Raw genomic sequence first — 24,971 nt, 5'->3', positions numbered from 1 at the left:
CTCGCCCCCTGGGCCGCGTGGGGAACCCGGAGCCGGGCCTCTGGTGGGTTGTAGCCTCAGTGTGGCGGTGACCCGGTCCGTGCCCAGGGCGGTCAAACCAGTGGCAGTCTTAGTGTAATAACAAATGTCCGACTACGCCACCCGTGGATTGCGGTCAGTGTGGACCGCCGCTGCGCTGCAGACCGCTGAGGCTGATGTTGTTTGCGCAGCCGAGTATGGGATAACTCCCCACGGGAGAAGTATTGCCTCAGGGCAGCTAGTGTAGATGATGGGAGTGATGGTGCGAGCGTCCCAGCACTAATGGTGCTGGTGCGGCGAAGAAGCACAGAGACTTGTAATTGCAGTTTCCAATGCTTTACTCACAGTTCTTCACCAGGTCACTCGTGCGCAGGTAGGACCGCCCGAGTCGTGCTGCGTCCACCAGGCAAGGGGCTCAGTCAACCCCCAGGTAATTCCAGAGCGTGGCACAGGACTCCCTTCTCTTCCTTTCTCTGGCCGTCCCCACCAGTGACCCACCTTTGTCCAGCTTCCTCGGGCCTTCTGTTGGCGAAACCTATCTCCGGCTTCCCTGACCCTATGTGGTATGCTTTCCTGGTGGATGTAGTGAGGGGTCGCACCAAGATGTGATCACAACCTCCGGTCTCTTTGGCTGAGGGATTTATTGCCTCCACCAATTTGGGTTCCGGTACCCTGCTCTGCCAACCCTTCACCCGCAATCTCCTGGGCCTATGGGGTTCCTTCTTCACTCGTGTCTCTGGGCCTCTCTTGCTGTTTCGTTCCTTGCTTCCTTTCTCCTCTGTTCAAGTTCCTTTCTTACTTTCCTTTCTGTTCCTTCTCCCCTCTCTCTCTCTCAGGCCCCGGCCTCCTGACAAGGCCTGCCCGTGGAGCAGAGCCCATGCAGCAGCTCTGCTCCCTGTCACCTCTCCTCTCTGAACCGAACTGAACAGACCGACCCTGTTCTAAGATGGTGCCCACCTTATATACCTCCCTCTATGTGTGAGCCCAGGTGACTAGCAACCAATGGGCTCCTACCTATGCCCAGAGACCCACCCCTATCTGCTCCTACACCACTGGGTTTTCCTTTCCCCTCCCCACTCCGGTCAGGGACAGATGCTGTCTTGCTTGCACTTCTGTGGGAGCACCGTTGAGCTGTCCCTCGGAAATGGGGTGTGTGTGGTGCATGCAGCCTACTGAGTCTTGGTCCACACTTCATCCTTACCCGGGAGTGGAATATCACACCTCTGGTTTGAGGTGCAATACCCCTGTAGCAGCCGAGCCCTCGGGGTGCTACATTCCCCCCTGGTAAATCACAGCACGTCCTCGGGCTGGAAAAGAATAAAACAATTTAAAACATACAAATTTTTAAAGTGCACTCGCATATAAGACATTAACCAAAAACTCATCCCTTTATGGGAGGTACTCTTTTCTTTTTAACGTTACTGGTTTAAACATTATAAAACATTTTGCTAATGCCACCGGAACTCTTTTATAAAACACTATATAAAACTTTGGCATTACTATTTTAGCAGCACATAAACTTTTCACATTAAGGCATTTTCAAGTAAAACATTTTCAAACCATATTCTTGAGTTCTGGCCGCTGTGCAACTTGCGACCAGGTGTTCTCTCTTCTTAAAGGTGCAACAGTCCAGTTAATCCGTCTTGAGGTAGACGTTGCAGTTTTTGTATAAAAGCAGTAGGGGCGCTTTAAGAAGCGCAACTATTTACAAGGGATTGGCCGCTCTCAGTCCTCGGCCAGTGGGGATAGGGGAATGGCTGCTCACAGTCCTCAGCCTGGTTAGGGATGGAGGGGGTTAACTTGCACACAGTCAACAGTTCCACAACAATAAACAGTTCTCTGTACCTTGACGGGTAACTATATACAGTTCCACTTTACCGTTCACTGGTAACGGTGTCCTCCTGATGCTCTTTCCTCGTACTCTTCAGACCCGTCCGGGCCCTCAGGGTAGTCCATGTCTGGGCGGTACCGCAGCTCCTCCTCTGTTAGACGGTGGACATGGAGGGCATACAGTCCCGTTGCGCCCTTGTGCCGGGTGTAGGTGACCACGTCACCGGGGTACAGGTCACGTCCGTGATGTCCCTCCGGCAGGTGGCTTTCTACGTCTCTCCTGGTGACGAAGACGTCGGTGTCAGCCTCCGGGTCTCTGACGAAGCCCCAGCCATGCTCCAGCAGGAACTTTACTACGGTCCCGGTGGCTCGGGGACCGCGGATGGCGTGGGGGTCTTGTCGGGCCCTCCTCCTCTGCTCCGCTTTCCGGGCTTGGAGTCGCTCCTCCCTGATGCGCCTCTGCCGCCGCTCCCTTTCAAAGGTGGCCAGCTGTTGACGGCAGCAATCCAGGCGACGGGCTGCTTCCGCCCGGGTCTCCTGGGTGAACCCCATGAGATTCTCGCCGGTGGGATCCCATGCCAACTGGGCATCCTCCAGCGGGGGTGGAGCGATGTTGGCGGGCTCCGGGGCCGGGATCAGAGGCTCGCTCAGGGGTTGTTCTCTCCGGAGACGGGGGTTGACGAACTCTGGTGGCCACTCGAAGGGCAGCCCGTCTGGGCTGGTATGTTGCGCAAAAAGGTCCGCGCCCAGGGGTGGCACCACGGGCTTCGGGCGGGTGACAGCACCCGGGGGCACTCGGCCTTGCGACCAGGCCGGTGGTCGTTTGTTGGTCGCGCCCGGGGGTGGCACCGCCAAGGCAGGGGGCGCTGGTGAGGCAGCGGCGCCCGGGTTCAGAGGGCACAGTACGGGGCGGGGCGTGACAACGGTGCTTGCAGCCTGAGGCCTAGCTGGCGGCGGTGGAGGCGTGGTCTCAGGTACTGTCCCCGGGGCCTCGGGTCCCGCAACGGAGGGTGGGGGCAGGCTGGTGGTCTCAGGGCGTGGGGTAGTGGCGTCCCCGTTACCTGCCTCGGCCTCCGTGGCCTCCTCCGCGGTGTCGTCCGCAGCTGCTGGCCCCTCTTCTCCGTGCCCAGCGGCAAGCGCGCTGCCCGGGCCCTGCGTGGTCCTCTGCTGGCTGTCTTCGGCTGCCGGGCCAACTCCTCCTTCCACCCAGCAAACACATCCCGCTGCGCCCGGACCATCCTTCTGTTCAGGTCTTCCAACGCCGCACGCGCGCAGTCCGGGTCTCTAGGCAGCTGGGCCAGCAACTCTGTCAGGCTGCAGGGTGGCTCAGCTTGCAGCAGGCTGCGAGCCAGGGTGCTGGTGGGGTTCGCTGCTCCCTCCATCTCCGGGTGCAGTAGGTCCAGACTAATCCAGGCCGCACCCGGCCCCACAGTTTTCTTTCCTATCCACCACCATGGGGGTTGGTCTTGGGGGCATCTGCTGACAATCACCTTCAGGGGCAGCCCCCCTACGTTGATGGACATCTCCATTGCTGCACTCATTGTTGCTGGGGGCGGGCTCCTTCTTTGGCGCCACTCTGGGACCTGGCCCACGATGGGAGGCGGCTTCCTGCTGTCCTTTGGTACCACATAATGGCGTCCACTCTGCCAGGGCGGGAAAAACGGATGAAGATGGCGGGAAACGGTCCAAGATGGCGTCCGATGGCGGGAATCGGCTCCGGATGGCGGGAAACGACTCCGGACGGCGGGAAACTTCTGGAAATGGCGGGAGACTTCTTTTCAAGGTACATGTACAATCTTCTTCAGGCGCGCAATACCCGCTGGTGGCGGGTTGGTTTGAATCCTGCCGACTACGCCAAAGTTGACGCGCCCCCCGGGCCGCGTGGGGAACCCGGAACCGGGCCTCTGGTGGGATGTAGTCTCAGTGTGGCGGTGACCCGGTCCATGGCTCAGGGTGGTCAAACCAGCGGCAGTCTATTTGTATTGTAATTGTCCGACTACGCCACCCGTGGATTGCGGTCAGTGGGGACCGCCGCTGCGCTGCAGACCGCTGAGGCTGATGTTGTTTGCGCAGCCGAGTATGGGATAACTCCCCATGGGAGAAGTATTGCCTCAGGGCAGCTAATGTGGATGATGGGAGTGATGGTGCGAGCGTCCCAGCACTAATGGTGCTGGTGCGGCGAAGAAGCACAGAGACTTGTAATTGCAGTTTCCAATGCTTTACTCACAGTTCTTCACCAGGTCACTCGTGCGCAGGTAGGACCGCCCGAGTCGTGCTGCGTCCACCAGGCAAGGGGCTCAGTCAACCCCCAGGTGATTCCAGAGCGTGGCACAGGACTCCCTTCTCTTCCTTTCTCTGGCTGTCCCCACCAGTGACCCACCTTTGTCCAGCTTCCTCGGGCCTTCTGTTGGCGAAACCTATCTCCGGCTTCCCTGACCCTATGTGGTATGCTTTCCTGGTGGATGTAGTGAGGGGTCGCACCAAGATGTGGTCACAACCTCCGGTCTCTTTGGCTGAGGGATTTATTGCCTCCACCAATTTGGGTTCCGGTACCCTGCTCTGCCAACCCTTCACCCGCAATCTCCTGGGCCTATGGGGTTCCTTCTTCACTCGTGTCTCTGGGCCTCTCTTGATGTTTCGTTCCTTGCTTCCTTTCTCCTCTGTTCCAGTTCCTTTCTTACTTTCCTTTCTGTTCCTTCTCCCCTCTCTCTCTCTCAGGCCCCGGCCTCCTGACAAGGCCTGCCCGTGGAGCAGAGCCCATGCAGCAGCTCTGCTCCCTGTCACCTCTCCTCTCTGAACCGAACTGAACAGACCGACCCTGTTCTAAGATGGTGCCCGCCTTATATACCTCCCTCTATGTGTGAGCCCAGGTGACTAGCAACCAATGGGCTCCTACCTATGCCCAGAGACCCACCCCTATCTGCTCCTACACCACTGGGTTTTCATTTCCCCGCCCCACTCCAGTCAGGGACAGATGCTGTCTTGCTTGCACTTCTGTGGGAGCACCGTTGAGCTGTCCCTCGGAAATGGGGTGTGTGTGGTGCATGCAGCCTACCGAGTCCTGGTCCACACTCCATCCTTACCCGGGAGTGGAATATCACACCTCTGGTTTGAGGTGCAATACCCCTGTAGCAGCCGAGCCCTCGGGGTGCTACAATAGTCTCTCCTGTCCTCCGGGTGACATTGTCTGACAGGAATATAGGAGCTGGGTATTTTATGAGAACTTAAAGTATTAAAATACAATTTTTTACCATCAGTTTGGGGCCCCTTGGGTGGTTGGGGCCCCGGGGCAATGCCCCGGCTGCCCAGGTTGTAGTTACGGCCCTGCTGTACAGAGCTGTTGCAGTGGAAAAAATCTAATTTTGTTTTGCTAATAGCGTGCTCCTACTGCAGTATCTGAGCAACATGAGTGGGAAAAAAAGAGGTCGTGGTGGAAGGGGGAATAGGCTTGGTGTTCAAGGTATATGTCGGGCAGGTGGTAATGTTAGTGAAAGCACTAGTGAACCAACACCGTCATGTCCTCTCCAAAGACAACTGACAACTTATATTAGTGGATGGGCTGCTCCACTTCCTTCCTTTGGCAGCCGCACAGCGATACGCCTTGATGATAAGGGTCAGAAAGAGCAGGTGCTCCAGTGGATGTCAAGCGCTGCTTCAAGTGGCCTCTCCTTCTCTTCCTCCAACTCAACATCACACACAGTACAGTCCACAGAGGTGGCACCCCAATTATCCATTCTTCCCCCCGTGTCACAACTGTCCACGCACCCAACTGACTCTAGCGAACCACACATGGGCGAGTCTGTAGAGCTGTTCACCCATTGTATACCATGGGCATCAGAAGTGTACTCCAAACATTCACAGAGTCAAGAAGAGGAGGAAAGCATCTGCACCAATGCCTAATTTTTTTTACCTTGGATTCAGGGCAGGACGGAGTAGGATCGGACCAGGTTCCTGACCCTCGTCACCAGACGTTAACCACCGGGGAGGGAGGTGATCCTAATGAGACTCAGATACCTGAGTCTCTTGCGGACTGTACTTTGCTGTCAGGGCAACAAGAGGAGAAGGGTCACTCTGAGGGAGAGGAATGGGATAACATATTGGATGATGATGAGGTTGAAGATCCTACTTGGTTGGAACCCAGAGCCGAGTAGCTCATCTGAGGAGGTGGAGGAGGAAGAAGAGGAGGTTACCTTCTGCCCTACGGCGCAGACACGGAGTGATGCAAGCACGAGGAGCACTGCATCCTTAGGCACAACTGTGGCTGTGGCCAGCAGAGGTCACGGGTCTGCAGCTCGCAGGGGCGGCAAGGGTTGCCTAGCCTGGGCCTTTTTTGAGACCACAAAGGATGAGCCAACTCACATTATCTTCACACTTTGCAAGAAAAAACTCAGTAGAGGGAAAAAGTGCAATAATTTGACTACTACATGCATGAAGCTTCACATGTGCGCACAATGTGTTATGCTGGGAATCTCACTGTGCTAAAATGCAGACCAGCGGACGTCAACAACCATCAGCTGCCCCATCAACTGCATCCGCTGCTTCTTCCTCCTCCACTGTTACCATGCCAGGTATTGGCACGCAGGTCAACCCACTGCAGAACCTCTGCCTCTCTACCTGTTCCAGTCAGGCTGAGTGAGAGCCTGTCAGCTGTAAGTGAAGCGCACATGCCTGCTGTGCTTGTTTCACCGAGCACACAACACGTTTCTCAATCCACCGTAACATCTGCACCTACACCTCACTCACAGTCCAGCAGTTTGTTGGTTTCACCGTACTCCACCCTCTCTCAGCACTGCAGGCAGCCCTCGGTCCCGCAGTTGTGGTCACATAAAAGATTGTTTCATTTTACACATGAGAAAGCTAAGAGGTTGAACTCCACCATCTCAAATCTATTGACCACGGAAATGCTGCCTTTCCACCTGGTAAATACAGACGTTTCCGAAAGCTGATGGCCGTCGCAGTCCCCCAGGACCAGTTGCCCAGTCGCCATTACTTCTCTAAAAAAGCTGTGCCTGAACTACACTAGCATGTCATACACAACATTACCCGTTCCTTGACTAAATATATATCTGCCAGGGTGCGTTTCACCACAGACACCTGGATGAGTAAGCATTGCCAAGGGCGTTACATCTCGCTGACTGGGCACTGGATGACTCTGGTGGCTGCGGGGACAGGCGGAGAAGGGGCTGATCCACAAATCTTGGAATCCCCAAGGCTTGCAGAAGAAACCTCTGTATTTCACACTTCCTCCACTGCTTCTGCATCCTCCACCTCCTCTAGGCCCTCCACTTACACAATCAACCTCTGCCTTAATGAGACACGCATTCCCACAGTGCAGAGCGAATCCACACCACCTCCGTACTGCGCAGCCAGGCTCACCACAATCAGGCAGTCTTAAAACTAATATGCTTTGAAGATCGCAGTCATTTAGCCGAAGAGCTGTCCACAACTCTCCAGGCTCAGTTTCAGAAATGGCTGTTTCCACTGAACCTGGAGCCAGGGAAGGCCGTGTGCGACAACGGTGCGAACTTGTTGGCGGCCCTACTTTGAGGTCAATTCACACACATGCCTAGAATGGCTCACATCCTCAACCTGGTGGTACAGTGATTTCTCTACCACTATCCCTGCCTGGATGAGCTGCTTCAGAAAGTACAGAAGCTGAGTGCTCACTTCTGCCATTTGCATCCCTCATGTCATCGACTTGCATCGATACAGAGGTTTTTCTCCATGCCAGTTAACAGGTTGATATGTGATGTGCCGACGTGTTGGAATTCCACTCTGCACATGTTGCAGCGACTGGCAGCAGCAGCAACAAGCCCTGACGCAGTATGTCATGTCTTGTAGCCTAAGCCAACTCAATACAGACGTGGGGCATATCACATTTACGGAGTAGGACCAGATTGAGGACCTCTGCACCCTTCTGCACAGTTTTGAAATGGCTACTAAACTAGTTAGTGCTGACAATGCCGTCATCAGCATCACTATTCCGGTCATCTAAATGCTGGAGAAGACTTTGAATAGCATGCGGCAGGAAGTGGTTGTCCCAGAAGAAGAGGAGAATGCTGAAGGGATAAGAATGTCTCAAAGTTCCAGACTGCCGTCACACAAGCGAATGTCAAGTGACAGTGGCTTCCTGTGATCAAGGGAGTTTTGTGATAACAGACATACTGTTAGTGAAGGTGCAAGAGCCGAGAAACAAACGGAGGAGGAAGAGGTGATGGGTGAGCAATAGTCAGAAGATGAAGAGAATAATCCCCTCTCTGTTGAACGTGGTTGGCAGGATGGGACGGAGGAAACATGCATCAGTGTTACACAGCCAACAATAGAGTCTGGCTTTGGACCACCTGAAAGAGCCCAACATAAGAGTGCCTTCTTGCAGCTCTTTCCCCGTATAGTTAGGATTCTAAATAATGCTGACTACTGGGTTGCCACTCTGTTAGATCAACGATATAACAGTAAATTTTGCCAGATGCTTCCCGCCCTGGAAAGGGACCCGCTAATGTTGGAGTATTGAAACAACCTTTTAAGCAACCTTAATAGAGCTTTTCCCCAAGATAGGAGAGAGGCACACAGTGTGCATCGCAGCTGTAGTCTTTCAACCTCCATCACGTTAGTTCGTCAATGCTAAAATATTATCAGCAGCAGCAGAGTAAGTGTCAGAAGCAATTTCTTTGAGTCCTTTCACACATTTTTTAGACCAGCTCGTGCACCAGCACAACTTTCACAAGTCTGACATGGGAGAACGACTGGAGAGGATAGTGGAGGACTATATAGAGCTCAATATGAATACCATCAGTGAGGATTTTGATCCTTTTACATTTTTGTCTTCAAAAATGGATAAATGGCCTGAGCTCGCCTGTCACTCCTTGGAGGTTTTATTATGCCCGGCAGCCAGCAATCTCTCAGAAAGTGTCTTCAGCGCTGCTGGTGTTGTCCTGACGGATAAGCGCATCTGGCTGTCCCATGAAAGTGTTTACCGCCTAACTTTCATCAAGATGAACAAGTCATGGATCTCAAAGGACTTTCGCACCCCAATCGCAGACAGTACAGAGTAGGTGATGTTGTGGTTTTTAGTGTGCTGCATTGATCTTGCAGAATTGCAGTCTGTGATATGGCTTGTGTGCCTGCTCTTGCTGCGGCTGCAGGTTTTAGGCCATAATTTTTTGAAATGTGGAGAATACATATTTGGTTTCTCAATCCATTTGGGTTGGCTGTAGTGGAAGAGGTGTCGTTCCTAATTGTACAATTTCTACTGTACTGAAATTGATGCCACTTTGTTGATGTCTGCCAGTAATTTTTGGAAATGTGGGGAATCCTGATAGGGTATCCATCTACTGGGTTGGCTATAGGGGAATAAGTGTCGGTCCTAATTACACTATTTCTACTATTCTGAAATTTATGCCACTTCAGTGGTAATAGGCTCTAATTTAGGGAAATGTGAACACTCCTGATTGGGTCTCCAAGTGCTGGGTTGGCTGCAGTGGTAGAGGTTTTGGTCTCCTTTACAATAGTTATACTCTAGTGAAAATAATTTTTTGGTGCAGATATTGTTCTCCACACAGGGGTACACAGACCTGATAAACTCAACATGGGTATATAAAGCAGACTGCATCTCAGCTTAAAATTGTTAGGGTCAGATATTCGTCTCCAGAGGGGAAAAAAAAAAGGTTGGGTCTGAGCAGCTTCCTGACCCTCGACTGTACTGTGCTGTCATGGCAAGAAGAAGAGGAGGGTGACTCTGAGGGCGAGAAATAGGATAACACATTGGAGGATGATGAGGCTGCACATCCAACTTGGTGTGAACCCAGAGGCACGCAGCTGAGTAGCTCATCTGAGGAGGTGGAGGAGGAAGATGAGGAGGTTACGTTGCGTCTTATGGCGCAGCACAGGGAGAACTGCATCCTTATCCACAACCGTGGCAGTGACCAGCAGCGGTCGCTGGTCTGCAGCTCGCAGGGGCAGCAAGGGTTGCCTAGCCTGGGCCTTTTATGAGACCACAAAGGATGAGCCAACTCACGTTATCTGCAAACTTTGCAATAAAAAAACTCAGAAAAGGGAAAAAGTGCAATAATTTGACTACTACATGCATGAACCTTCACATGCGCAATCAACATGCGTTACTCTGGCAATCTCACTGCGATAAAATGCGGACCAGTGGACCTCAACAACCATCAACTGCCCCATCAACTGCATCCGCTGCTTCTTCCTCCTCCTCTGTTACCGTGCCATGTATTGGCATGCAGGTCTCCCACCGCAGAACCTCTGCTTCTCTACCTGCTCCAGTCAGGCTGAGTGACAGGCCGTCAGCTGTAACGGAAGCGGATATGCCTGCTGTGTTTGTTTCACCGAGCACGTTTCTCAATCCACCGTAACATCTGCGCCTGCACCTCACTCACAGTCCACCCGTTTGTCCGTTTCACATTACTCTGCCCTCTCTCAGCACCGCAGCCATCCCTCAGTCCCGCATTTGTGGTTACGTAAAAGATTGTTTCCTCCCACACATGCAAAGCTAAGAGGTGGAAATCCACCATCTCCAATCTGTTGGCCACAGAAATGATGGTGTCTGGTCCTAATTTTTTTTAACTTTGAACACTCCTGTATGGCTGCTTTTTTACTGAGGAGGTAACCTTGAAGGAAGCCCCCGCAAACACGGGGAGAACATACAAACTACTTGCAGATGTTGACCTCTATCATAATAAAGGAGTTAGCTCGTTGTCTAGGAGACCGACCACCGCTGCTGTCTACATTGTGAACATTGTGTTGAAGATTGCATGGTGTCACAGGTTTACCGTAACAGAGAGAAGCCAGAAGACCGCAGCGTCTGATTCCTCCCACTCCTGCAGTCATTAAAAAGCCTTTCGCCTTCATATTAATCAGTTCAGGGGTTAATCTGCTCCGTTGTGAGCTCCTGGAAGCTTATCGTGATTTAGGCTCTCGACAGATTTGTCCCGTGCATCTCCTGTACTGTGATAACGCTGTATCCCAACACTGTCGCCTACCGTGGAAACCTTTAAAACGAAGCTGAAGGCCCACTTCTTGTGACAAGCGTACAATCTGCGGTAACACTTGCTCCAACATGACTTGCTGTACCCTGACCTACTGTATCCTCACCTATCCCTTGTAGATTGTTTGTGCGCCCTCGCGAGCAGGGTCCTCTCTCCTCTTGTACCAGTCGGTGACCCCTTTTGACATGTAAAGCGCCACAGAATAAATGTCGCTGTAATAGTAATAATAATTATAGTACTGTACTCTGGGTCAATTAATGACACTTTCCTAGTGCCTACCACTAATTTGATGTGTTTTGGCAGCTTTTGGGACAGTATTAAGGTGTTGTGTATGCGTTATTTTTGTCCCCCATTGAATCCTATGGCGTTCGGTAACGTTCGACGATCATTTGCTGAATGAATTGGCGAATGTTGCAAATTCGACGATCGTATTCCGAATTGAATATTGAAACATTCACTCATCTCTAAAAATAAGTATTTGATACGCTGCCGATTTTGCAGGTTTTCCCACCTACAAAGAATGGAGAGGTCTGTAATTTTATCGTAGGTACACTTCACCTGTGTGACACAGAATCTAAAAATATAATCCAGAAAATCACATTATATGATTTTTAAATCATTAAATTGCATTTTATTGCATGAAATAAGTATTTGATTACCCACCAACGAGCAAGAATTCTGTCTCTCACAGACCTGTTAGTTTTTCTTTAAGAAGCCCTCTTACTCTTTACTTATTACCTGTATTAATTGCACCTGTTTGAACTTATTACCTGTATAAAATACACCTGTCCACACACTCAATCAATCACATTCCAACCTCTCCACCATGGCCAAGACCAAAGAGCTGTCTAAGGACACCAGGGACAAAATTGTAGATCTGCACAAGGCTGGATGGGCTACAGGACAATAGGCAAGCAGCTTGGTAAGAAGGCAAAACAACTGTTGGCACAATTGTTATAAAATGGAAGAAACACAAGATGAGTGTCAATCTTCCTCGGTCTGGGGCTCCATGCAAGATCTTGCCTCGTGGGGTAAGGATGATTCTGAGAAAGGTCAGGAATCAGCCCAGAACTACATGGGAGGATCTGATTAATGACCTGAAGAAAGCTGGTACCACAGTCTTAAACATTACCGTTATTAACACAATACGCCGTCAAGGATTAAAATCCTGCTGGGCATGCAATGTCCCTCTGCTCACGCCAGCACATCCATGCTCGTTTGAAGTTCGCCAATGACCATCTGGATGATCTAGAGGAGGAATGGGAGAAAGTCATGTATACAGATGAGACCAAAATAGAACCTTTTGATATAATTTCCCCTCGCCGTGTTTGGAGGAAGAAGGATGAGTACAACCCCAAGAACACCATCCCAACCGTGAAGCAATGTGGAGAAACATCATACTTTGGGGGTGCTTTTCTGCAATGGGAACTGGATGACTGCACCATATTGAAAGTAGGATGGATGGGGTCATGTATCTCGAGATTTTGGCCAACAACCTCCTTCCCTCAGTAAGAGCATTGAAGATGGTCATGGCTGGGTCTTCCAGCATGACAATGACCCAAAACACACAGCTGGGAAAGTAAGGACTGGCTCCGTAAGAAGCATTTCAAGATCCTGGAGTGGTCTAGCCAGTCTCCAGACCTAAATCCAATAGAAAATCTTTGGAGGGAGCTGAAACTCAATGTTGCCCAGCGACAGCCCTGAAACCTGAAAGATCTGGAAATCTGTATGGAGCAGTGGGCCAAAATCCCTGACCTCTCTAATTGCAAACAAAGGTTTCTGAACCAAATATTAAGTTCTGTTTTTCTATTGTATCAAATACTTATTTCATGCAATAAAATGCAAATTAATTATGTAAAAATCATACAATGTGATTTTCTGGATTTTTTTAAGATTCTATCTCTCACAGGTGAAGTGTACCTATGATTAAAATTACAGACCTCTCCATTCTTTGTATGTAGGAAAACTTGCAAAATTGGCAGTGGATCAAATACTTATTTTCCCCAGTGTATATCAGACAAAGAGGCTTTTGTTTGGTATCCGGTTGCCATAATAACTAGTGTTGAGCGAGCACTAAAATGCTCGGGTGCTCGAAGCTCGGGCCGAGCTCACCGTGATACTCGGGTGTTCGACCCGAGCAACGAGCCCAATGTTAGTCTATGGGAGACCCGAGCAATTTTGCGGCGGCACCCCCGGCAGTCTTTTAAAAGCCTAACAAGTGCCCAAAACAATAGTAACAGTGCTCAAATGACACGGAGACAGCATGGGGATCGCCCCAGGAAGCATTTCTGACCCCCAGGTCACTGCTGTGAACAACGTGGTCAGAGGTATTAAGCCACTTTTACGGGCTCACAATGAAACGTTCAAAAACGAAACTGAAACTGCTTTCCTATGAAATATGTTAAGGAAGTTCCTTTCCAGGGTAAAGACTTGTGTATAAGGTAAAATAAATAGCCAAAAAAAAATACTCCTCCACACCTTGGGCTATGTTCACAAGTAGCATTTTTTATGCGTTTTTGCACTTTTGTATTGCTTTCAACCATGACAAATGGATTCACTGGGAAATGTCATTTTAACATTTTACAACCTTATCTGGCCATGTGCTGTGTGACGCATGCATACAGTGCTGAAAAGACATGGGAACAGCATGGGGAAGACCCCTGGAAGCATCTCTGACACCCAGGTCACTGCCTAAAAGTGTGCCCATCAGAAGTCATCCTTGCCGCATCAGAAGATGCAGACTTGCCACTATCCCCGTGCAAGTCCTTCTCCCAGAGCAGTGTTCAATTGTACCTCCCCCATTCCTTGCAATGCAAGCGCAAGTATGCAGCCTGCCACCCACCCACCCCCAGGCTGCAATAGCATACTGCTAGCTTGATTAGGCATGTGGAGGCAGACGCCGGCCACCATGTCATGGCTGCGTCGGTGGCCTGGTATCCATACTCAGTCCCCAGCCGCCCCGCAGCCGTGTGTTCACACACGGTCCCCAGCCGCCCCTATTTCTCCTTGGAAGTTCCCCCCACACTTTTCTTAGCCCTGCCTGCTTTAGGGCAGCATTGGACGAGCCCACCAGAGAACCAGACTCCTCCGGTGGGCCCTGGCTTCTCCATCAGGGGAGTTGAGAGTGCCAAGGTGAGGAGCATGATGATGATAGAAGTTAGCATCTGCTTTGTTTTCTTGGAATGCAAGCGTAAGTGTGCAGCCTGCCACCCACCCACCCCCAGGCTGCAATACTATACTGCTAGCTTGCTTGCACTTGAAATTGGGCCTTTTAAGCATGTGGAGGCGGAATCTGGCCACCACGTCATGGCTGCGTCGGCGGCCTGGTGTCCATACTCAGCCCCATCCGCCCGGAGGCCGGGTGTCCACGCTAGGTCCTCAGCCGCCAGGGGGCGGCCGGGTGTCCATAAACGGTCCCCAGCCGCCCCTATTTGAAGGACAGCCTAACCACAAACATGTGGACAAGTGAATGTGGCCAGGGATGGTCCATCTCACGCCTTCACACTGGATTAATATTGTGGAAGCTGGGACACAGTTAGACACTGGGATGCAACATGTCCTCCAGACATAGAGGATTGTGGGTCCAATCAGGCTTCAACACAAAGTTCAAACGGTAGACAGCAGCAGTGGTCAGCCTCCTACACAATGAGTAAATTATTCATCATCATGAGGCCATCCATCTCCTTAGCTTTCTGTTCCTTGGAATGCAAGCACATGTATGTAGTAGCGGCTAGGACTGAGGTGGTCAGCGTTTTGGCGCATATCCTACCTCCTCCGAGGATTGCTGGATGTTTTCCTACTACTATCCCAGTTTTATGACTCCCGTTAAAACAAAGCTTCAGGTGATGAATGATGGATGAGGTGGTGGCAAAGGAGAAAGAGCAGGAGGAACAGGGACCATTCATATCAATATCAGGCCAGTCAACCACACATGTCTTGTAGGATATGTGTCTGTACCAAAAGGAGCGGTTTGGCTACACAGTTATAGGGCATACAGTGAGTGCAATGCCTACCAAAAATTTCGAGGCACTCCAATGCCCCTTGGAAGTGACATGGAGGTCAGAGGGCGTTAACTAAACCTTTTTTTTCCATTTGTAGCAACTGGGTCTCCTGTGCACTGTTGGCCTAAGCAGTGAATGGAAGGCTTTCCAAAAATTATGAGGAACTGCAATGGCCCTTGAAACAGACGTGGATTACAGCATACTAAAAACCTTCTACCCATTATTGGGGAGTGGGTCTCCCTTAGTGTTTGCCTATGCATTGAAAAGCAAAAGCCGACTAAAATTAAGAGGAAATGCAATGCCCGTTGGAAGAGTCATGGAGGTTAGAGTTAATTAAAAACAACATTTCAATCCCCCTTGGAAGAGCTGTGGAGTTCAGAATGGTTTAACAAGACGGTTTTAATGCCCCTTGGAAGAGACGTGGAGGTCACAGTAGCTTAACAAGACGGTTTTAATGCCCCTTGGAAGAGTGGTGGAGGTTGCAATGGAATAAAAAGACAATATAAATGCCCCCTGGAAGAGACGTGGAGGTCACAGTACCTTAGCAAGACAGTTTTAATGCCCCTTGGAAGAGTGGTGGAGGTCGCAGTGGAATAAAAAGACAATATCAATGCCCCTTGAAAGAGACGTGGAGGTCACAGTAGCTTAACAAGACGGTTTTAATGCCCCTTGGAAGAGACGTGGAGGTCACAGTAGCTTAACAAGATGGTTTTTATGCCCCTTGGAAGAGTAGTGGAGGGCGCAGTGGAAAAAAAAGACATTATCAATGCCCCATGGAAGAGACGTGGAGGTCACAGTAGCTTAACAAGACGGTTTTAATGCATCTTAGAAGAGCTGTGGAGTTCAGAGTGGTTTAACAAGACGGTTTTAATGCCCCTTGGAAGAGTGGTGGAGGTCGCAGTGAAATAAAAAGACAATATCAATGCCCCTTGGAAGAGACGTGGAGGTCCCAGTGGAATAAAAAGACAATATTAATGCCCCTTGGAAAAGTGGTGGAGGTCACAGTAGCTTAAGAAGACGGTTTTAATGCCCCTTGGAAAAGTGGTGAAGGTCACAGTAGCTTAACAAGACGGTTTTAATGCCCCTTGAAAGAGACATGGAGGTCACAGTAGCTTAACAAGACGGTTTTAATGCCCCTTGAAAGAGACGAGGAAGGCACAGTAGCTTAACAAGATGGTTTTAATGCCCCTTGGAAAAGTGGAGGAGGTCGAAGTGGAATAAAAAGACTATATCAATGCCCCATGAATGAGACGTGGAGTTCACAGTAGCTTAACAAGACGGTTTTAATGCCCCTTGAAAGAGACATGGAAGTCACAATAGCTTAACAAGACGGTTTTAATGCCCCTTGGAAGAGTGGTGGAGGTCGCAGTGGAATAAAAAGACAATATCAATTCCCCTTGAAAGAGACGTGGAGGTCACAGTAGCTTAACAAGACGGTTTTAATGCCCCTTGAAAACGACGTGGAGGTCACAGTAGCTTAACAAGACGGTTTTAATGCCCCTTGGAAGAGTGGTGGAGGTTGCAGTGGAATAAAAAGACAATATCAATGCCCCCTGGAAGAGACATGGAGGTCACAGTAGCTTAACAAGATGGTTTTAATACCCCTTGGAATAGTGGTGGAGGTCGCAGTGGAATAAAAAGACAATATCAATGCCCCCTGGAAGAGACGTGGAGGTCACAGTAGCTTAACAAGACGGTTTTAATGCCCCTTGTAAGTGTGGTGGAGGTCGCAGTGGAATAAAAAGACAATATCAATGCCCCTTGAAAGAGACGTGAAGGTCACAGTAGCTTAACAAGACGGTTTTAATGCCCCTTGAAAGAGACGTGGAGGTCACAGTAGCTTAACAAGACGGTTTTAATGCCCCTTGGAAGAAACGTGGAGGTCACAGTAGCTTAACAAGACGGTTTTAATGCCCCACGGAAGAGACATGGAGGTCGCAGTAGCTTAACTAGACGGTTTTAATGCCCCTTGGAAATGTGGTGGAGGTCACAGTAGCTTAACAAGACGGTTTTAATGCCCCTTGGAAAAGTTGTGGAGGTCACAGTAGCTTAACAAGACAGTGTTAATGCCCCTTGGAAAAGTGGTGGAAGTCACAGTAGCTTAGCAAGACGGTTTTAATGCCCCTTGGAAAAGTGGTGGAGGTCGCAGTAGCTTAACAAGACGGTTTTAATGCCCCTTGAAAAAGTGGTGGAGGTCACAGTAGCTTAACAAGATGGTTTTAATGCCCCTTTGAAAAGTGGTGGAGGTCGCAGTTGCTTAACAAGACGGTTTTAATGCCCCTTACAAGAGCCATACAGTACAGCATCTTAAAAATATTATTCCCATTATTGGGGAGTGGGTCTCCCACAGTCTTTGCTTATGCCTTCCAAGCAAAAGCTGACAAACATAAGTATGGAGTAACTTTCAATAATGGCAACACGTACCACGGTCACCCTGGTGGTATAGTGGTGGTGGAGGCTGAGGATAAGGAGAAGAACATAAAATAGCCAAAATGAGGAAGCGTATACCCATGTGTGGGTGTGAAGCGGTGCATGTGAATACACCTCCCGAAATAACACAGTGGGTTTGACTTTATGTTACTCTGCTGTCATTTGGTGGTGATGAGAAATCTGGCCCAATCCAGCCCTTGTTCATTTTGATAAGGGTCAGCTTGTCAGCATTGTCAGTTGACAGGCGAGTGCGCTTATCAGTTATAATACCCCCAGCGGCAATAAAAACACGCTCCGATAACACGCTAGCGGCAGGGCAGGCCAGGACCTCCAAAGCGTACAGAGCGAGTTCATTCCAAGTGTCCAATTGGATAACCAATAATTAAAAGGCACAGAGGAATCACGGAGGACGCTGGTATGGTCGGCAAGGTACTCCCTCACCATCTTTTGAAACTTTCCACTCCTTGTGAGAGTACCCCGCGCCTTAGGGTCTGTCCGAAGGGAGGGTCTGAGAGAACTGTCCCAGAACGTTGACAGTATTCCACTGCCTATGCTGGATTGGAGTTCCGTCTCTCTCGCATGTACGCCTTGGTTGGGCAACGAACTATGACCTCTGCCGCTAGCGTGTTCAGATGGGAATTTTTTTAAGAGTTCTGCAGCAAGGGCCTTCTGGTACTGCCCCATTTTTGTAGACCTCTCCACCTCAGGAATAAGAGAGTGAAAGTTCTCCTTGTAGCGGGGGTCTAAAAGTGTCACCAACCAGTAATGACTGTCACCCAACATTTTGACAATGCAAGGGTCATGGTTAAGGCAGCGTAACATAAAGTCAGCCATGCGTGCCAGACTGGTAACAGGCAAGACTTCCATGTCCTCACCAAGTTGACGACTGACCATGCTCTCCTCCTCCTCCTCCTCCCCCCTGTCCTCAGGCCACCCACGCTGAACCGACGGTATGACAGTTGTACAGATACTACCGTCTACAGCGCATGATACAAGCTCCTGTTCTTCCTCCTCCTCCTCTCCCTCATTGTCCCCCAATGCACGTTGGTATGAGATGAGGCTGGGCTGTGTGTAATCGCCCGCTACGGCTACTTGATCCATCTCATCATACTCTGGCTGCAATGTGTCCTTTTTAATTCTCTGCAGAGAGCGTTGCAAAAGACAGACAAGTGGAATGCTGATGCTAATGATGGCATCATCGCCACTCACCATCTTGGTGGACTCCTCAAAGTTTGTCAAGATGGTACATATGTCAGACATTCAGGTCCACTCCTGAGGTCTTATGTGTGGAGTCTGACCTGAATATCGACGGCCTTGTTGCAGCTGTTACTCCACAACTGCTTTCTTCTGCTCACAAATCCTTTGCAACATGTGGAGGGTAGAGTTCCAACGTGTGGGGACATCACACACCAATTGGTGTGACGGAAGCTGCAAACGCTGCTGCAACACAGCAAGGGCGGCGGAAGCTGTAGCCGACTTGTGAAAATGAGTTGACAAGCGGCGTACTTTGACAAGCAGATCTGGCAACTCGGGGTACGATTTAAGAAACCGCTGAACCACGAGGTTAAGCACATGAGCCAGGCATGGTACGTGTGTGATCTCGCCTCGCCTCAGAGCCGCCACCAGGTTATGGCCATTGTCACACACGACCATGCCTGGATGTAGGTTCAGTGGTCTCAGCCACAGATCTGCCTGCTCTTTCACAGCTGTCCACAACTCACAAGCAGTGTGAGGTTTCTCACCTAAGCTTATGAGTTTCAGCACAGCCTGTTGCGGAGGCAGTACTGCAGTGCTTCCAGCTTGTAACTGATGTGGTGATATCTGAGATGGAGGCTGAACATGAGGAGGAGGAGGAGGATGATGCGCAGGAGCTGTACACTGTGGGGGCAACTATAACTGACATAGGGCCCGCAATCCTCGGTGTGGGGAGGATGTGTTCCATCCCAAGGTCCGACTGGGTCCCGGCTTCCATTATGTTTACCCAGTGTGCCGTCAGGGAGATGTACCGTCCCTGGCCACAAGCACTTATCCACGTGTCCGTTGTCAGGTGGACTCTCCCAGTAACTGCTTTGTCGAGAGCACAGCAGATGTTTTGGGACACGTGCTTGTGTAGTGCGGGGATGGCACACCGGGTAAAATAGTGTCGGCTGGGGACCGAGTACCGAGGGACGGCCACCGCCATAAGGTTGCGGAAGGATTCCGTCTCCACCAGCCTAAAAGGCAGCATTTCCAACGCAAGCAGTCGTGAAATGTGCGAATTTAGGACTGTGGCCTGTGGGGCGTTGACTGCGAATTTCCGCTTTCGTTCAAAGGTCTGGGATATGGACAATTGAACGCTGCGGTGGGACGTGGACGTGGACGTTGATGCTGTTTCTTGAGAAACTGCCATAACAAGTGAAGACTGAGAGAAGGGGGCATCTTTGCATGCAGTATGGACAGGGGATTGCCTTGCACACACAACAGGGGGTTCTATTGCTTGCACAACAGCAGAAGAAGCAGTGGTGACACCCGCTGACACTGGTCGTGGACCCTGGGGTTCACCCCACAAAGTCGGGTGCTTTGCTGCCATGTGCCTGATCATGCTGGTGGTGGTCAGGCTGGTAGTTTTTTCACCCCTGCTGATAATGGCATGGCAGGTGGTACAAATGGCCTTTTTGGGGTTATCAGCAGAGTCTTTAAAATAATTCCAGACTCTGGAAGACCTACAGGTTGTACTGGCAACGTCCCTCGTGTTGGTGTTACGGGGAACTGTTGCCTGCCTTCTGTGTGCGGCCACCACACTGCTTCTTCCTGCCTGTTGGGGTACTCTGCCTCCCTCACCCTGTGTGCTGCTGGCCTTGCTCTGGATCAGTTACTTGATCACCCATCACCTCCTCCTCTTCTACTTGCGCACCACGATCCTCCTCCTCACTTCCTGGCAAATGTGTCTCATCATCGTCCACCTCTTGTGACAAATTGCCAGCGTCGACTTCCTGTGGCCGTGGCTGTTCAAATATTTGGGCATTGCTACATGGGATCTCCTCTTCCACCACTTCAAGCGGAGCAGGCGAGGGGCACAAATCTGGAAATGGACCAGTAAACAGCTCTTCAGAGTGTCCAAGTGTGGGATCAGTTGCTGTCTGATGATACTCGGCATGGTGGGAGGAAGGAGCATCAGGGTGAGGAGGAGTATTCGGTCGAGACTCACGGCTACTAAGAGTTGACCGTGTGGAAGACAGACCGGAGGTGGTGGTGCCCAGGTAACTGGAAGTATTATCTGCTATCCAATTAATAACCTGTTCACACTGATCAGTTCGCAATACTGGTGTTGTTCTGTGCTTCCCTAGTAATTCGGTCAAGAAGTGGGAGCGAGAAGATGTGGCTGTTGGTTGTGGTACATTTTCACCTTGGCCACGGCCCCGTCCTCTGCACGCACCATCACCAGAACATCCACTTCCACGTCCCTTGCCATGCGCCTAGCCCATTGTAAAGGAAGTAAAATAGCTTACACTCACACTATCAATGGAAAAAGGGTAATAAAGAGTAGATTAGAACCGTGGAAGAGGAAAACAACAGTTCTATTTCTCTGGCCTACACCCGACTCTTTTAAACAATCAGGGAGAAACTATTACTGTTTTTCTTTACGGAAAAAATACCAAAAGCTGAATAATAGAGATTTTTTACCGTGGAATGGCAAAACCACAGTTATTGTTTACTGGGGTATACCAGATAATTTTAAATATATATGTTTGCGGCTGAACAGTGAGCGACACACTCAAACTGTTTTTTTTTAGGTAAAAATGGCCCAAAAGTGGATAATACAGAGGTTTGAACCGTGGAACTGCAAAACCACACTTCTATTTCTCTGGCCTTCACCAGACTATTTTCAACAGATATATTTGTGTCTGAACAATCAGGAGACACTATTACTGTTTTTCTTTATGGCAAAAAATGCCAAAAGCTGGATAATAGAGATTTTTTACCGTGGAACAGCAAAACCACAGTTATAATTTACTGGTGTATACCAGACTTTTTTAAATATATATATTTGCGGCTGAACAGTGAGCGACACACTCAAACTGTTTTTTTTTAGATACAAATGGCCCAAAAGTGGATAATACAGAGGCTTGAACCGTGGAACTGCAAAACCACACTTCTGTTTCTCTGGCAGCCTTTACAGACCCTACACTAACTATTTAGCAATATATATCTCTCCCTAAATCAGCAGCGCTGTCCCTATACTGTCTGATCCCAGTCGTCTGTGTCCAAGATGGCGGCGCCCGGTTTTAAATACTCGAGGTGACGCTGTGCGGCCTGCCAATCACTGTAATGCCCACAACCAACATGGCTGCGGCATTACAGTGACTGGCTGGCAATCCCTGCATGTTCATTGGCTTTGTAAAGAGCGCCAAACATGCAGGGCGGAGACCCGAGCTCCCACCCGAGTAACCCGGAAATGCTCGGTGCTCGCCGAACATCCTGAGTAGCGTGATGCTCGGGCGAGTACCGAGCAGTGTCGATCATGCTCGCTCAACACTAATAATAACCTATCGGCATTTGGTGTTGGTGCAGAAGGGTGGGTGAGGGGTGGTGGGCTGACCGATAGGTACATTTCTTCAATAGCCTCCTCTTGTGCCACGGTCACCATTGACAGCAGAATTTTTGAGGTTAAACTGCCAGATTGGTGAAAACACCAATCCTAGAAATTACAGCAGGTCTCTTAATGCTGATTGCACGTATAGAAGCAGTGCCTGTGCCATCACTATGACATACATATCCATCATTGGTCACTAATTAAAGAGGTTGTCCAGTACTTTTATATCCTTAGGATATGTCATCAGTATCAAATCTGTGTGGATGCGACAACCAGCACCTTCGCCGATCAGCTGTCCCGGGGGGCCAGTAGTGGCCAGATGTGCTCAGTGTCTGAGCTGCACAGCACAGTTCTGTCAACTGCAAAGTGACCATAGACAGATACTGTACTTCTGCTCATATACGAATGAATAGGAGTAGCTCTACAGTACCCCACTTTGCTCTTTATGTAGTTGAAGAAGCTCCGCTGTGCAACTTTGCATCTGATCACATCTGGCCCCTGCCAACACTGACTGGCAACAGCTGATCGGCAAGGGTGCTGGTTGTCGCACCCCCACAGATCTGATATTGATGACCTATACTAAGGATTAGCTATTAATATAAAAGTACCAGACAACCACCTTAACAAGTGCTCATGACAAATGTATGCTATTTAGAGTTAAGAGGTTAATGAAATAATAATGTCACCATTCCTCTGCTCAGTGTGTCTTGGACACAGTTAATGACAGTATTGCTGCCCTATGGAATCAGGGTCATGCTGAGCGGTCAGTATTTTGATTGGCAGCTCAGTCATCCAGTCTAGTGCAGGGACGTGCTGAGCTGTCAGTATTTTTATTGACAGCTCAGCTGTCCAATCTAAGACTGGGAGGTGGTGAGTTTCCTCAGGTGTTCCCTGTTCTTTGTGATTACCCAGCTATTTAGATAAGATGTCAGTGCCATACCTCTGTCAGTCTTAGCTTTCAGCTCAGCGGTATGTTTTCTTTGTGCTCTGAACTCAGACTTTCTGATCTTTTGTTGCCGGACCTTGGATTTGCCTTTTGACTACATGTTTGTATTACCCCTTTTGCCTTGACGCACTCTAACCTTGGATTTCTAACCCTGAACTGTGATCAGACTACGCCTTTGTCTCTTCACTCTGTTTATGACATACCCTCCTGGATCTTATCCTGAGACTCCTTGATTTCCCTGACTCACACTTGTCCATGAGAAGTGACTCAGCATCACAAATTATAATAAATAAAAATGCAAGATTAAGATCACATATTGGGTCTTTTCCTATTTAACTATTTGTGCTATATATTCAGAGTACACTTTGTTTTTATAAGTCAACAGTACAAGTGAATATAAATCTACAGTGAGTGCAGAAAGCACCTCATTTTACACCAATTCCCTCTTTTTTCCCTGCTCTGATCATTCACACTCAGAATTTGCTCAAATCTGTCTACAGATCCATTTTCAGTGAGGGACCAAATTACACCTGACATCTATAAAAGTCTATAAAGAGGTATAGGGGGGAAAAGCTTGAGAGAAACAGAAACAGAGCGACACACAGAGAAACTGCTGCAGCCTCTGGTGACTAAAGCCAGCCGAGGGATAAACTAAAAAATGCAAGATACAAGTCATATAAGGCACAATATAGTGGTATTTCTTTTATACACAAATGACAGCTTATTCTGTAAACTCACTTTCCAAAATAAATGAAGTGAAACTTTAAATTATAGCCAATATGGCAAAGATGGCAATGTGCAAATTAATAGGTACTTGTCAACTTTTCAAAACAATTTTCCCCGAGAAGAGCGGAACTGCGGCTGCCGAATGCTTACTTGAGGAAACATCCCCTTTTTCAGCAAGCTGCACCTTACCTGTATCTGCCCCTGAGAGTTCCTCGGGATATTAGGGCTAACATCCCAGAAATACAGTTTAGGGTGGTCAGACACTTTTCAGAAGCTATTAGTAGGCTTCTCTACCGGGAAGTCTCTTTATTCTTGGAACCTCCTGGACATATTGGCAGAGATGACAAGTATCATTACCAGACTGTAATATTTGGGTATTTTTCAGTGTTGTCTTGAGACCTGTTTTGTATTTATGACTTAGATTGGTTTATTATGTTTGCCATTTAATATCTTATATTGTCTACTTATATCTATAGGTCAGCCATTTAAACTTGACCCTAAATTTGCACATAAGAAGTTAAAAATAACCAATGATGGAATGCAGATGGAAAAAGAAGAAAGTTCCCTGAAGAAGAGTCACACGCCGGAGCGCTTCAGTGGAACAGGATGCTATGGGGCAACAGGCAATGTCTTTATTGACAGTGGATGTCATTACTGGGAAGTAGCAATAGGAAATTCTACTTGGTAAGTCGGTGAAGTTGTACAATGAGAATGTCCAGCTTTCTTATATATTTTTATATATTTTATATGACTTATCTAGGACACCTGACACCTAAGGATTCAGAAACACAGTGAAGTGTTTAGACCAAAAGTGGATACAATGTATCACTATATATATTGTGAATTGCTGTGTGTCTAAAAGCTGTAGTTTGCTTTCCAAAAGCCAACTTAAAAGTGTCGGGAGGCATCTCCTACCTACTGAAGAAACATCCGTTTATAGGCTCCTGGAGTATTGGACTCAACTTTGTAAGTTTTATGTTAGGGATCTAAGGGATAACATCTCTCCTTGTGGAGAGCAACATGCCAGTGTGAGGAGACTTATAGGCTATGCCATGCTCCACTTGGAAGTTAAATATGCAAATTACCTCTTCAGAGAGGAAGAGGGCTAGAAGTCTAGTGATGCGTGGTAAAGCTCGTTAAAGGGGCAATATTGACTTTTAGAATTGCTACTTCTAATATTTGCCGCTAGAGTTCCAGTCATCCTACTTTCTGAAGAGGCAATTTGCATAAGTTTTATGTTAGAAATTTTTAACTGTTTTAAACCCTATTAAGTGAAAGTCTTTTGAGATTTTACTAAATGATTGTTTGCCATTTTATCACTGCCATTCATTCCTGCTTTTGGATGCACAGCAGATATTTACGAACGCATCTTCTCCATTTTTGGCGTAACCAATTGCCTGTCAGGTGGGTGAATGTACCAGAGACCTCCTGCACAGCTGAAGAAG

General features: G+C 49.0%; 1 protein-coding gene across 4 annotated transcripts in view; it reads left to right on the top strand.

Moving 5' to 3' along the window:
• The window catches only part of MID2 (midline 2), a 731,820-nt gene that overhangs the window by 670,098 nt on the left and 36,751 nt on the right, over nt 1–24,971 (top strand). For all 4 annotated transcript variants that reach the window (XM_073639643.1, XM_073639642.1, XM_073639640.1 and 1 more), the window contains one exon: nt 24,003–24,210. In XM_073639643.1, the coding sequence (XP_073495744.1) occupies nt 24,003–24,210 (208 nt within the window). The remainder of the gene's footprint in view (nt 1–24,002; nt 24,211–24,971) is intronic.

This window comes from Phyllobates terribilis, unplaced genomic scaffold, assembly GCF_046119375.1.
Source record: "Phyllobates terribilis strain yellow unplaced genomic scaffold, ASM4611937v1 Scaffold_7__3_contigs__length_470593459, whole genome shotgun sequence".
Classification (NCBI taxonomy): domain Eukaryota; kingdom Metazoa; phylum Chordata; class Amphibia; order Anura; family Dendrobatidae; genus Phyllobates; species Phyllobates terribilis.
This window is presented reverse-complemented; position numbering and strand designations above follow the sequence as displayed.